This window comes from Sorghum bicolor, chromosome 10, assembly GCF_000003195.3.
Source record: "Sorghum bicolor cultivar BTx623 chromosome 10, Sorghum_bicolor_NCBIv3, whole genome shotgun sequence".
Lineage (NCBI taxonomy): Eukaryota > Viridiplantae > Streptophyta > Magnoliopsida > Poales > Poaceae > Sorghum > Sorghum bicolor.
This window is the reverse complement of record NC_012879.2, coordinates 44,005,519-44,021,504: the sequence shown is the minus strand read 5'-3', so window position 1 is coordinate 44,021,504 and position 15,986 is coordinate 44,005,519. Positions and strand designations below refer to the sequence as shown.

The 15,986-nt window shown below is 39.6% G+C and overlaps 1 protein-coding gene across 1 annotated transcript; it reads right to left on the bottom strand.

Moving 5' to 3' along the window:
• Positions 9,383-14,910, bottom strand: LOC8058845 (ABC transporter G family member 28). Its single transcript, XM_021449180.1, is given in 14 exon segments — positions 9,383-9,910; positions 10,086-10,375; positions 10,512-10,660; positions 10,750-11,226; positions 11,318-11,383; positions 11,385-11,612; positions 11,735-12,618; positions 12,771-12,844; positions 13,097-13,131; positions 13,294-13,440; positions 13,524-13,587; positions 13,757-14,029; positions 14,335-14,411; positions 14,567-14,910. Coding segments are annotated over 14 exon segments (3,288 nt in total). The 5' UTR covers positions 14,812-14,910; the 3' UTR covers positions 9,383-9,631.

Sequence of the window (15,986 nt, the reverse complement as noted above, 5' to 3'; positions counted from 1 at the left end):
GTTTTCATACTTCTTCCCACTGTTTCACATATCTCAATGCATATTTAACAGTGTACATAAGCAATGTCCAACATGTAGACCAGCATATATATACTTAGCATTGTTTATCTATACTATCTAAATATCTAAATGTACCCTGACATTCGTGCTATCGCTCTCGAAAAATCGTGCGACACACCACACGCCACCAGTGACCGAGTCTTTGACTTGGGGCTCCGGCTGGTCCCGCCACTGGTTTCGGTTAGACCCTTTTGGCTCTTTCACAGTCTCCCACGCTGCTGTCGCAACCGTGGCAGCCCTACCCCTGCAGCGTCGCTCCATGCCGTTGCCATTGCCATTGCCATGGCCATGCGCTGCTACTGCTACAGCATCACGCGGACGCGGGCAGGGCAGGGCAGCCAGTGGATAGATCCATAGCAGCAGCAGCAGCAGCAGTACACACTGGTACAATGGGCCTACTCCTACTGCTATGTCAGTGATACTAGTCTGATGGATCCGTCAGCCACGTGACGCGTCTGCGGACCGTCGCCGGCGCGAAATTATTCCCGGGCCGGCTACAGCGCCGTACAAGTAGATTTAGAACCATCACGTCAAAGTTTTTGGATTTTAATACGGTAACACTTTTATTTTTATTTAATAAATATTATTCAACAATTGAGTAACTATGCTTAAAAGATCCGTCTCACGATTTATAGATAAACTGTACAATTAGTTTTTCTTTTCATATATATTTAATACTCCATATATGTGTCATAAGATTCGATGTGATGAGAATCTTAAAAAACTTTTAATTTTTTGGGATGAACTAAGGCCTTGTTTAGTTTCCAAAAATTTTCAAGATTTCCCGTCACATCGAATCTTTATACACATGCATGAAGCATTAAATGTAGATAAAAATAAAAACTAATTGCACAGTTTGTCTGTAATTTGCGAGACGAATCTTTTGAGCCTAGTTACTCCATAATTGGATAATAAGTGTCCAAACAAACAAAAGTGCTACAGTAGCCAAAACAAAAAAATTTCGCGAACTGAACAAGGCCTAAACAAGATCTTAGTTCACCCTTTCCAAAACCTTTTCAAGATTTTCTATAATTAAATATAAATTAAAAAAATAACTAATTTGCATAATTATCTGTAATTTACGAGATGAATCTTTTAAACTTAGTTAGTACATAATTAGACAATATTTATCAAATACAAACAAAAGTACTACGTAGCCAAAACTAAATTTTTCACTAACTCAACAAGGCCTTAGCTAGAAAAAATTTGGGCCTTGTTTAGTTCACCTCAAAAACCAAAAACTTTTCAAGATTCTCCGTCACATCAAATCTTGAAGCACATGCATGAAGCATTAGATATAGACAAAAATAAAAACTAATTGCACAGTTTGCCTGTAAATCACGAGATGAATCTTTTGAGTCTAGTTAGTTAATGATTGGATAATATTTGTCAAATAAATACGAAAATGCTACAATGCCGAAATCCGAATTTTTTTCGGAACTAAACAAGGCCTTGGTTTTGGGTACTGTAGCCCTTTCATTTGTATTTGATAATTATTGTCCAACTATGGACTAATTAGACTTAAAACATTCGTCTCGCAAATTATAAGTAAATTGTGCAATTAATTATTTTTTACCTATATTTAATACTTCATGCACGTGCCGCAAGATTCGATGTAATGAGAAATCTTAAAAAATTTTTGGATTTTAGGGTGAACTAAACAAGGCCAAAATACTACGTCCCAAAAAGAATATAATCATCGGAGGAGTCAAAGATTTTTATTTTTGACCAAATATAATTTAAAAGTATTAATATTTATAATATTAATAAGTATCATAGGTTATGAAATATATTTTCATAATAAATTTAATTGAAGATCTAACTATATATACCTTCTTATGTAAACTTGATCAAACTTAAATATCTTTTGATTTATCGAGAAGCGAGATTTACATTCTTTCTTTCTGGAACAGAGGGGAGTATTGCACTTCTATACTTTAAATTTTTCTCAAAATAAAAGGTCTCATCTAGGATTAGGAGATCCATCATGCAACAGGCTAACAGCTCCTACCACCCACTGCCACGCACTGATCCATCAGCAGACCAACAAACTAAAAAAAAAATCAACTTCTCTCTCACAAAAAAAAATCCAACAACGTCCATGAAAATCCAGAAGCTGCGGCGGATAGCTTTTTCTAGGGGCAATAATGTAATTTCACAGCTGCATTGATATATGCACCATCCTAAGGTCATCCACAATGGTTATCAAATAGCTAGCTAGAAGGAATTCTATTGGCTCTCAATAGTACTTTAGAAATAGCTAGCGAGATGATGTATAAAAATAATAAAAAAGTCGCACTTTCATTGGCTATCGAGGAGAGAGATCAAATAGCTAGCGACTTCCTAATAGCTAGCGACTCATAAATAGCTAATCTAGCACGATCTTCTAGAAATAACTCTCTCACAATACTCTCCACAATAGCTAGTAACTTCCTAATAGCTAGTGACTTTCTAAGGTAGCTATTTACAAATTATCATTGAGAACCAATAACATTCTTCCTAGAGATCAAATAGCTAGCAATTGAATACCATTGCGGACGCCCTAAGTATATTGTTCTACAAGTACTCCCCCCTTTCCCCAATTTAACAGCTACATTGATATATGCACAATCCTACTAGACGTGCAACTATTTTGGTATAGAGGGAGAATTGTTCTACGAGTACTCCCCTCCTTCCTCCAATTTCGCAGCTACATTGATACTTTCCCCCTCTCCCCCCTCCTTTTTTTACCATGAGGCGTCAAGAACTCAAGATGAAGGGAGTTTGGTACTAGTAGATAGAACGTTCAAGATGGTGCCGGAGTTGAGGAAGTTGACACGGAGAATTCTGGATCTCATTTTTTTAGAAAAAAAAAATCTGGATTCATATGAACTTTGTTTCAAGATTTAAGTGTGTCACCCTTCTTTTGTTCATTTCAGGTGGGCGGGCGGTCGTGGTTGAAGCTTTGGGTTCGCCTCAAAGCCCTAAAATGGCCCATTTGAACTTTACTAAAGCAACAGAGAGTGTGCGGCAGCGGATCTGATCGATCGCATCCAAATCCATTTTGTGGTGTATATGTGTATCAGCCTCTTCGTTGACATCCGCGGTTGCCTGATATCATTACTGCCACAATTCACTACTGTATGTCAGATTTCATCCCTTATTTTACTTTGACGGAAACCATATTTGTTTTCAATTACTTTATTTATTTATGCAAGTAGGATGCTAGTAGTATTCTCTTCATCTCAAAAATATACGTGTTTTTGCTTTCTGAGAAACAACTTTAACAAAATATATATATAAAAATATTATTATTTATGGTACACAATTGATATTATTAGAAAGATATTTGAATCTAGTTTTTTTAATAAATTTATTTAAAGATATAAATATTATATATATATATTTTATATAAGTCGAGCTAAACTTATGGTGTGGAAAAAAAACGATGAATAATTTAAGATAGAGGGAGGAGTACATGTCAACGTGTTTTCATTTCACCAGATCGCAGGAATCAGCACTGATGGGAGGAGGATGATTTGGTCCGTTGTCGTTTGTGTGTTTTTCCGTGTCGATGATATCCATAATGCATGTATCGGGTTCCAAAAAATTTTGCAAAATTTTTGCAGATTCCCTGTCACATCAAATCTTTAGACATATGCATGAAGTATTAAATATAGATGAAAATAAAAACTAATTGCACAGTTTGGCCGAAATTGACGAGACGAATCTTTTAAGTCTAGTTAGTCTATGATTGGACAATATTTGTCAAATACAAACAAAAGTGCCACAGTGTTGATTTTCCAAAAAAAAATGGAACTAAACAAGGCCACCTAGTAGTTTGTGTTACCTACTCCTATATAGCTAGGCTCAATCCACTTTCTAAGGCCTTGTTTAGTTCCAAAATATTTTGTAAAATCGACACTGTATCTCTTTCGTTTGTATTTGACAAATATTGTCTAATCATGGACTAACTAGGCTCAAAAGATTCGTCTCGTCAATTTCGACCAAACTGTGCAATTAGTTTTTATTTTTGTCTATATTTAATACTTCATGCATGTGTCTAAAGATTCGATGTGACGGGGAATCTGAAAAATTTTGCAAAATTTTTTGGAACTAAACAAGGCCGATGTGTTGCTCCTTGAAGCTGTCAAGATAGAAGAAAGATTGCTGCCAATCATGTTGTCTCAATTGGATTGGATCGGGGGATAGTTGACGTGTTACGTTACCTGTATAGTTTGATTTGAGAGACCACCGTGCACCTGTGTTTGCTTCTGTTACAAAATCGATCCACTAAGAGAAAAATAAATAAAAATAGAAGCCAACTTTTGAGCAGACAAAATGGAATCCAACACGATCTATCTCATCGAAACCAGGGAGAAAGATCATTTTGGGCCTTGTTTAGTTCTAAAATTTTTTACAAAATAGGAATAGTAGCACTTTCGTTTGTATTTGACAAATATTGTCCAATCATAAATTAACTAGGCTCAAAAGATTCGTTTCGTCAATTCCGACCAAACTGTGCAATTAGTTTTTATTTTCGTCTATATTTAATACTTTATGCATGCGTCTAAAGATTTGATTTGACGGAAAATCTGAAAAATTTTGCAAAATTTTTCGGGATGATCAATCTCCAAATCGATGGAGCTATAGGAATTGGTGCTGAGCTCATCGAATGCAGAGTGGTCCTACCATCCCTTTATCCTCAGCCTGGATATTACTCCTACTTATTTAATACTCCCTCCATTCTAAATTGTAAGTCGTTTGACTTTTTTTACCCCAAGTTTGACCACTCGTCTTATTCAAAAAATTTATGCAAATATAGTCAAATTTAAGTTATTCTTGAAGAACTTTTATTAATAAACTAATACACAACAAAAAAAGTGATATTTTGTACAAAACTTTGAATAAGACGAGTGATCAAACTTGATATTAAAAAAGTCAAACGACTTACAATTTGGGATGGATTGAGTACATAGGCCTGGTTTAGTTCCGTAAAGTGAAAACTTTTCGGTATTATAGCATTTTCGTTTGTTTGTGACACCAATCATAGACTAACTAGGAGCAAAAGATTCGTCTCGTAATTTACAGCTAAACTGTGTAATTAGTTTTTGTTTTCGTCTATATTTAATGTTTCATGCATGTGTCATAAGATTCGATGTGACACAGAATCTTGAAAACTTTTTGGTTTTCAGATGAACGGCCGTACTCTATTTCATATATCCATCATTGGTTCACGTTTGCTGCTGCTGGCTAGCTTTCATGTATCATGGCAGCTAAAACCTAGAAGTTGTAGTAGTACGTACGTACAGTACTATGAAGCAGTAACACTAGCCAGCAGCAGCCAGTAGGCTGAGATTCATGGTGCTGCAATGCCATAGTGATGCCGTATCAGAAGAAGGGGCCCAAAATACTTGGAAGATGAATGGAAAGCATAGCAAAGCAAACGGCAGGATCAAACATTGGGCAAGGCTGATAGGCCATGGCAGCGGTTCGCTAATGAATGACTAATAGATTTGGTTGATAAGTTCAAGCGAACAAGCGGCTAGGCTTAAAAAAAACTCCCTGCCAAGGCACACTTTACTTCCAAAAAAACTCCCTGCACATCTTCAGTCGCTGCGATGAACTTGAACTACTTTTGTTCGAATTTGGGCCTTGTTTAGTTCCCAAAAAATTTTGCAAAATTTTTCAGATTCCCCGTCACATCGAATCTTTAGACGCATGCATGGAGTATTAAATATAAATGAAAATAAAAACCAATTACACAGTTTGATCGAAATTGACGAGACGAATCTTTTGAGCCTAGTTAGTCTATGATTGGACAATTTTTGTCAAATACAAACGAAAGTGCTACAGTATCGATTTTGTAAAAATTTTTGCAACTAAACAAAGCCGGGCGGTGGGTGCAAAGCTCAAGCTGGCCAGGCGGCAGGGAAGGAGGGAGGAGAGGATAAAAGTAGCAAACAGGAGATAACAATGCAAAACTTTTACAGAATGATAAATTTCGGACGTCGGCCTTGTTTAGTTTCGAAAAGTGAAAAGTTTTCGGTGCTGTAGCACTTTCGTTTGTTTGTGACAAATATTATCTAATTATGGACTAACTAGGATCAAAAGATTCGTCTCGTGATTTACAGCTAAACTGTGTAATTAGTTTTTGTTTTCGTCTATATTTAATGTTTCATGTATGTATCAAAGATTCAATGTGACGGAATTTTTGCTTTTCAGGATGAACTAAACAAGGCCTTCGATGCTGAGATTCCCCGTAAACTTCCTTCTTTGCAGGAAAAGGGCGCCGGTCGGCCGGTGTCCTCTCTTCTCTTCGCTAGTGGAGGCGCCTGCCTCTGCCTGCCTGCTGCTCCATGAGAGCATGAGTTCTAGTGTTCATTTCCGCGCACAGAGATCAACGCAGGCTTTATTTAGTTTACCCTAAAAACTAAAAAGTTTTCAAGATTTTCTGTCACATCAAATCTTTCGACACATGTATGAAGCATTAAATATAGATGAAAATAAAAACTAATTGCACAATTTATCTGTAAATCGCGAGACAAATCTTTTAATCCTAGTTAATCTATAATTGGATAATATTTGCCACAAACAAACGAAAGTGCTACAGTAGCGAAATCCAAAATCTTTTCGTATCTAAACAAGGCCCCAGTATTATTGCTTTTCTCAAAGATGCATGGCCAGAGTTCCACATCTCCTGCATGTCTCTCTTTTGATGATGAAGGTATCTTTAGCAATAATTTCACCTTTAGCTTTTTAACTAAGGACTTTAAACTAAAGATGATGCATGTTTGGAGTGTTTGGGCTCGAGCTGGAGCTGGAGCTGCACGCTAGTTTTCACTGTGCACTGGCCTCACTCACTTCTGGTCTCTACACTGTAGTGTGGCACTACTGCCTAGCTTGCCAAAAGCTAAGGCCTGTAGCCCTGTAGATAGCTGTGCCACCATGTGTTGTGTGTACAAGACTACAAGTACAAGGTGAAAACAACGTTACATGAAAACAGTAACAAAACAAAACGAGCACTCTCATAGATTGACCGCTCCTTTGGAATGTGGGGTTCCTATTTTCTTTAAAAAACAAAACTGATTTCTATAAATTCCCTATGTAGTTTTTCATGAAATTTTGAAGTGCTAAAGTGCGCCTTGTCTGAATTGAGCTAGAAACTTTCTTCACGTTGAGACAGTGCGCGCCTTCCTCTTGCTTCTTTTTTTTTTTTGCTTTTCCTTTTCCTTTGAGAAACGAATACCGAGTGACGACTGACGACAATGTACTCTGACTTGTGACAGAGGCTCCAACCAGACCTGACCACAACTGGTTCGTGGAGTGAGAATCCTATGCAGTGCAACAGTTGCAGTATTAAATGCTCTTCCGATCCACGAATCACTCTTGCATGTAGACTGAGAGACAATCTCTGAATCTTAACAGAAGAACCTGAAATAATAAGAGATAATACAACTAAAATAAAACTTAGTTTACCCTTCTGGAACACGCAAATTCCGAGAAGGAACTCAGCAACAGGCACATATATTTGAGGCCCATCCGTCTGTGCGTTCTTCTGTGCAGAATTCAGGCCCAGCCCAATCCCATGAGCACTTTGGTGCGCTACTCCAAAATAACCGTTTTCTCGAATACATATGAGGGCTACTCCCTCCGTTCCAAAATAAGTGTCGTTTTCACTTTCCGAGAAATAATTTTAACTAAATATATAGTAAAAAATATTAGTATTTATAGTACACAATTAGTATCATTGGAAAGATCTTTAAGTCTAGTTTTTTAACAAATTTATTTAGAGATATAAATATTGTATATATTTTCTATAAATCGAGTCAAACTTGTGGCACAAAAACCTAAAATGACACTTTTTTTGGGACGGAGGGGAGTACGTATCATTGCATTTAAGTGGAGAAGAGTAAAATTACAAGGTTCACCGTGCCGCACAAAAAGAAGAAGAAGGCGACTACATCCTAGGTGTAGAAAATATATATACGGCAGCGTTATTCTACACTTTAGGTGCCACTAGTCAAAACTGAGTAGAAAAAATACTGAGCAGTACTGAACAACGTTTAGTATCATCCAGTCGTACATCGAGGACTACAAAATACTGAACAATACTAAAACACAAGTACTGAATAATACTGAATTCCGTTCAGTATAACAGTTTGGTGTAGAATAGTTTTCTACACCTATGGATTTTATTCTTCTTCTTTTCTTGGGATCCAAAATAAAAGAATAAAAAAATAGGTATAAGAATTAAGTTAAGTCGATCCAAAAAGGAAAGGAGGTTCATGACCAAGGGCAAAGATGTTAGAATCTGAGTTATTTTGGAATGTAGTTGTGTTCGAAAGGGTACCAATAAGGAAACGACGGGGATTTCTAATATAGTACTCAAAAGAATCGCCACAATACGCCCGGACAATTAGAATTATATATATATACACGGTAGCGCTATTCTACACCGCAAGTCAAAACTGAGCAGAAAAAATACTGAGCAGTACTGAACAATACTGAATTTTGTTCAGTACTATAGTTTGGTGTAGAATATATATATATATATATATATATATATATATATACGGCAGCGCTATTCTACACCCTAGGTGTAGAATATTATTCTACACCGTAAGTCAAAACTGAGTAGAAAAAATACTAAGCAGTACTGGATAGTGTTCAGTATCATCTTGTCCAACACCCAGGACCAGAAAATACTGAACAATATTAAAACACGAATACTGAATTCTGTTCAGTATAACAGTTCGGTGTATATATATATATATATATATATATATATATATATATATATATATGCAAACCATATAAGCACCTTCGAAAGTCTGTGTCGATATACCATAGGCGCCTCGTTTTCAACGGAAAAGTCGCCTATCACCGAAAGCGTAACGCCATAAAATCTTGGAATAAATCTAGGAAAATACAAACACTCATGCTAAGTCGAGGACTTGAATCTAGATAGATAGATTCCACTACAAGAAATCTAACCAACTGAACTAGGTTGTTGTAACATTTTTTTTAAAACGTGATATATGTAAAGATGGGTAGAAAATATGACTTACTATGGACCATTTAGGAGAGCTCCAGCAACTTAAAATATAAAAAATAGTTCCACTCCATGAAATTCTAGCCAAACGTCTCAACTTCAAGGAATTGATATATGCAAATACATGGATCTAAACGAGTATATGTTTTGTGATGGATGAAGTGCTGGCTGATGTACCTACATTCCATTCAATAAACTAAACAAAAATGTTAGGAGTGAGTGGAGCACGCTATTTTTCAAACCACATCAGCTGTACCCTCCCTTAGCACCCTTTCTGAAAACGGAAAATTAATGTACAAATGAATTTTTACTGACTATGTAAGACTGAGGATACTTCTATCTTTTCTTTTCTCTTGTCAACTTGCTTCTGAGTCTATATCTACAAGGACAACAGTGCTCATTCTACTTGTAACATGCCATTACAAACAAGTACATTAGTGCTCCTATGGACCGATCAAGAGGATTTGAGACACAGAGACAAATGCACATACACATGCACATCAGATCGGACAAACCATGATGGTTCATGCTCATCCATCAGTGCTTCTGGAAGATCACCATGCAGAAGAATGCCACACACCGGAATATCACACCATTGGCAACAAGAACCACTAGGCACAAGATTCTGTCATTGATGTCATATCCACTATTCAACAGCGAGCCGCACCGTGTTATGAGCCATACGCCGGAATACTTCTGCGCATTTGCAATCACAAATGCTTCTAGAGCCCACTTCGTGTAGCACAGGTTTGCGAAGAAGGTGTCCTTTTGCTGGGTTGCTATTAGGGTTAGAACAACCGGAAGGAGCGCTGACCACTGTTGTCATCACAAGAACAAATTAATCATCAGATCAGTTAGTATATATAAACTAACCCCTACAGCATCTCCACTAGATTCTAGGATGATATGATGTTAGCATAGGATAATGTTGATGATAGACATATATACACAACAAGTGGAGAACATCTAGCTAGCCAACTAGATTGCTCACCAGCTGCGCAGAACTTGGCTGGAAAAAGATGGCAAAGGTGTAGCCGATCCCCGTGACACAGTAGACGAGTGCTAGAAGAACAACATAGTTTTCCCAGATTGATGACCTTGGGTTGTTGAAGAAGTAAAACATGGACAGGTAGACGATCGGCTTGATAATCGTGTTGAAGTGATCTATTGTATCTTTGGACAAGAAGTATGCCAGCGAGCTCATGCCGGATGCTCTCTCCCTCCAGTAGTGTATCTTCTCCAGCGAAAATGATCTCAAGGCCCCAATCTTGCACAGCAGAGCTGCAGCCAACAACAGCTTATATTATTTGCAATGAACTAAAGTTCTGATCTCTTGCAAATATGGAGAAGATATATAGAAAAATATTATTGGAAATGGTATATACTCCATGCCACCATCAAGATATATAAAACTTACACACAGCAATAACAGTGTATGTGTAGCCAAGTGCTCCAAATGTCTCATCGCTCACTTTAGCAAGTGTGCCTAGACATATACCAGCAAGACCTAGTATGAGATAGTCAACTCCTTGTATTCTAGCCTCTCGAAGCCTCTGCTTGCCACACCTGAATAACATACAGAAGATGGATGCATGTCAGCAATAATAGATGAACCAGACTAAAAAGCTACCAGTGGTGGAAGTGGAATAACTTACCTCCCCAGGTAGTATTTGTATTGCCTAAGGATCCCGGGAGTACGTCGATTGGATAAGTTTTCGGAAGTTTTATTGTAATCATACTCATCCTTCTTCTGCCCAACTATATCCCTGACATTGCCCCACACTTCACCAGCAATAGATTGGCCAGCGTCACCTCCCTTGGCATGATCTCCTCCCCCTCTGAAAGAGGACTCTGAGTCAGAAGAACTCTGCAGCATGTCCCGTGGGACTTCATACCCATTGTGCAGCATCCATCTGATGGGGAGATCCTTGACATTTACTGATTCTTTTGTGTCTGGCTTCACGATTCCTTCCAAGATGTCTATATAGTAGTCCGGTGGGTTCACACGGTCCGGCACAACAATGCCCAATCCTGAGAAGTATTCCTCAACTTTCTTTACAGGCCCGTGGTACACAGTCATACCGCCTTTCGCGAGAAGTATCAGGTCATCAAACATCCTGTACAATGTATAACTGCAAGTAATAAAACCACTTCACAGTTAGATAGCTAATTAAGGCATGCAGAGCATACAAGCAAGAAGATGAATTTGCAAATGCATACAACCTGGGTTGATGGACGACCATAGAGATGTTGACACCCTCAAGAGCTTCCCTACGCAGGGCGCGAATAAAGCAGGGACGAGGCGCTGTCCAAGCCCGATGTCGGCTCGTCTAGAATCAGGACTGAGGGTTCCATGACCATCTCTAGCCCGACGTTTACTCGTTTGCGCTGGCCACCGGAGATGCCACGCTTCTCAACTGTTCCGACCAAAGAATCACGCACTGGTTGCAGTCCCAAGGACTCGATTACTCTTTCCACGACAAGAACCTTATCAGCCTTTGACATGTCAGCAGAAAGCCTGGTTCATCATGTACGTGCAAGAAATTATATTTATATATATTCAGTGAAGATCTACTAGCTAGCTGATCTGATGATGAGAAGAGAGTACTACTACTACCAAGGTCGTTGCAGTTTTCATACCTGCATCTTGCATTGAACCAGAGATTCTCCTGAACTGTTAAGTTCCCATGCACGATGTCATCTTGCGGCACAAAGCCGATGATTCTCTTGTACGCGCGGATAGGCTCCGTCTTCCCATTGATGAGTATCATCCCTGTTGTTTCGCACCCTGTTGCCTTGCCAGCGATAGCACTCAAGAACGTGGTCTTCCCGGCGCCTGATGGGCCCATCACGGCGGCGACCCTTCCAGCCATGAGTTTTCCGGTCACTGATCTCAGAAGCTTCTTCTTGCTCCCCTTCAATGTCAGAGTGAGGTCTTTGAAGGCGATCTCAACTGTGGGTCTTTTCCTGATGTCTTCATCGGTCGCCATCGATATCACTCCTGAAAACGTAAGGTTTTGGGACTCCTGTTCCATCGCCTTTTCCTTTTCGATCTGTCCATACGCGTACTTGAAAATCTGGCTCTGGGTATGGGCATGCTTCCCTTTGGTGGTCTTCTTTTTCTCTCCTGCTCCTCCTCCTATTTGCACACTGATCCCTTCCCCTTTTTCAGGGTTGTCTTCAATGGAACGCACCATGTCAGTAAGGCTATCCTTTTGTTTTTCTCCTGCTTGGTTTGTCGGCTGGTCACCGGTTGAAGGCAGACCAGCACCGGGACCTCCTTTGTATGATTCGTGTGTCCTAAGGCTTTTCTTGCGTGAGAACGTGCGGGACAATGACGACTGAAGGCCTGCAGCGTGCTTCTTTGCGACATCTTTAGCTGTTTTCCATCGTTCACGAGCCACGGCGGTCTCTCTAGCGTGTCTTGCAGCAGCCTCCCGAGATTTTGCTTGCTTCTTCTCCCGGTTCATCAGGAGTTGTCCGGAGAAGTTGTAAATGATCAACAGCACCAAACTCAGGGCACCCTACATGCAGAATCATCCATCCAGGGGCATCAGATCGATGTTAACTCGATCAACTTCTTCTTATTAATTAATTGTTAGGTTAACTAAAAGACAATATCATACTCTTGACTGAAAATCTAGTCGAAAAGTAACACAGTATGCTATTTACGTACCACGAGCAGTGCACCGAATATGGTAATGTCCTGATTTGTGGAGTTTGGTTTACAACTTCCTTTGTGGAAGCATTCTGAAACGCAATTAAGAGGAAGAAGAAGAGGTGATCACTTATAGAATATAATTGTTGAAGGCATTACAAGAAGAGGATATTAAACCAGATTACAGTATATAATCATAACAAAAGTATTGGATTGGATTTCAGCCCCTATTTGATAACTTCTCTCCATAACCACAAGCACATAGCACACAAATGGGGGTATCCAAAACTTCGTATATGAAAAACTATATGTATCCGACTCTGAAAAACTGTATGTTAACTTACTGGTTTCCAAAGTTGAACCTTTCCTACAATAGAACCTGCAAAACAGATGCGACTTATATTTGTTAGTATTTGGGAAGGATGTGTGAAATGCTGAGCTGCATGCATATCTCATTAATTAACTAAGAAAAACCACTGTATATTCTAGGAGATTAATTATAAATAACAAAATTATTGAGGCATTAGATAGATAGAATTACCCACTACTACAATCGAGTTTCTGTACAGTGCTTGGACAGTAGTAACCAGGTGGACAGAAAACATCATCGGTGCTAACAACGTCCGCCCATCTGTCAGCACCGCCACACGTATGATTCGGCTTTCCGGCAGGTGGTTGATAGTGGTACCTGCATTATGCAAGGTGTTTACCAATATTGAGAATTATATAATCAAAGAGCCTATATATACACATGTTGTTTCAACTGCTTACGGATCACAGACTCCTGTTGTTTTATTCAGAGTGGACTCAGGGCAGTAGGCTCCAAGAGGACATGCTGCATACATAATAGGCGAGTAACGAATATACTTCAGAACGAAGAACAATGATCGATGCTAGCACAAGTTCAAAAAAAAAAAAACAATGATGGTAGCATGCAAATTAAAGCGAGCTACGCTACGAAGGTGTGGTTGCTATATATGCTTGCGTTGCGAGGGCTTACTTACGTATCATGCAAGTGAGGCCATGAGGGCAAAAGAAGCCGGCACAGCAGCCTCGGCAGTCAATGGTTCTAGAAGGGATGTTGACAGCATCTTTTAAGTTGACCTCCTGGTCTTTGCCGGCGCTGCAGGACCATCCGGGCTCACACCCATCGATCCATGAAGTCAGGTTGCAGTTCTTGTTTGGTCTCACGTAGTTCTTCTTTCCGTTGCCTTCGAGGAAGCTCTCGAAGTAGAATTTCATCTCCGCGGCCGTGCACACGCGCTGCGGGAGGTCTCCTGGTGGCCGGTGATCCATATGAAAGAACTATGAATATGCATATGCTTACAATTTGACAATGCAAGAGGCCGGCCATATATACTTGCCATATACTACTATATGATGAACAATATGATGATCGTTGACGTGATGAGTGTGCCATGCATGTTTTTGCTCAGTTAATAATAAAAGCTACAGATAACTAAACTTAGTTCGTACATACATATATGTCATGATATTGCAAGCAGCAAGCCAAATAGCATGTACATGCTGAAGAAGCTACTTCTACAAATGAAGGGGGTCAAATGGGATGCTGCAATCTTACCGTTGGTTTCCTTCATGCAGGTTGTGAGGAAGGCGGGATCGGAAGAGAAATTGAAGGCCGTGTTCCACTCCCGATCCCTGCATTGTTTTTGTTTTATTATTTTTTTTTTGGGAAGCAAAGCAAAGCAAAGCATGCATTTTCATCAAAAAAAAAAGCAAAGCATGCATTCATTCATCGAGAGAATTGAATGATTTGGAAGAGCCGATGCAAGTAGCGGTGGCTGATCAATTACATGTTCTTGATGCAGTAGTGGAACTCCCTGCCCATCTGCTGCGCGAAGGAGGTGGTGAGGGCCTTGAGGCGTTCGTTCATGAGCCCGGCCACCATCGGGCTCCCAGCCGCCAGGGACGCCATGTCGCCTGATTTCGCCGCCTGCTGTGCGGCGAGGGACCGGCGGGGGTTGACGACAGCGCCGGCGGCGGCCGCCGCAGCTGCGGACAGAAAGAGGAGGCACAGGAGGGGAGACGACGACGCCATGGAGACCGACGGAGCAAGGGGAGGGAGCGAGGCGCGATGGGAGGGAGACGGGGAGAAGACTCATGTCGGACCCCTCCTTCCTCGCACGCGTCCTCCCCTCGTCTTCTCGCTCATTTTTTTGCTCCCTGTGGGTGCTGGGTGGCGCGGAGAGTTGCGCGCCGAAGGTCGCGGCCAAGAGGGAGGGAGAGCTACGTACACACTATCATCATTAGGTAACTCTCCAGTAAGGCTATTATTAGTAGGTGACCCAATCGTTGTCCAGCACCAGGCATTTGCATGTAACTCATATATTGTACAATGTACATTGATGAATGAAATTTGTGCGCCATCGCTTCTGCACTCTGCAAGGAGCCAATGAATGAACTTCTATATATTGATTAATTGAGTGCCATTGCATGTGAACTTTTATAAGGAATACTAGTTTACATATATAGGCGCCTTTGGCACAGCTCTAGCTTTGATTCGCAGTTTATAGATTAATTAAAATGATTCAAATGTTTTATTTAATTTAATATATAAATAAAATGAGTCATGTAAATGCACTTCACATGACTACAACTCTATATCTAGGATTTCCTAAAGCTACAGGTGGCTAGTGAATTTCCTAGAGCTATAGCTCGGCCAAACAGGGCCTGTCCAATAGACATTAGACAACCATGCATGCATATAAGTGGCAGCTTATCGATCATTGTGACACATCATTAATTAATTGATAATCCTTTTATTACAAGTTTAGATAGCCTTGTAATATAAACTCTAGATATCAGGTTTATCCCTAGTACAACGTTATCTTAGAGCATCTCTAAGACATCAGGTAAAATTATATCTAAACTACAAGATTTAGTCATTGTGTAAAATAAAAAACTCACCCAAAGTGTAGAGTTTCACAACAGTCTTTGTATAAAATAGCTAGTAAGGACAATGTTTATCTATGGCAAGCAAAAGTTTAGGGATAATAAAATTGCTATTTTAGCAAACTAGCCATTGGACTTTATTTTTTACTTTAAAAAACTAAAATAGCCTAGATAACATGGATAAGTCTCTCGCTTGTACGTACATATGTATCTCTCCTAAAGGTCAATGTAATTAATAAGATGGTATTAGGGGTTTTATCATATTTAATCTTTCCACATGATATCTAGCTCCATAGAACAACATCTTGATCCTTGATCCAT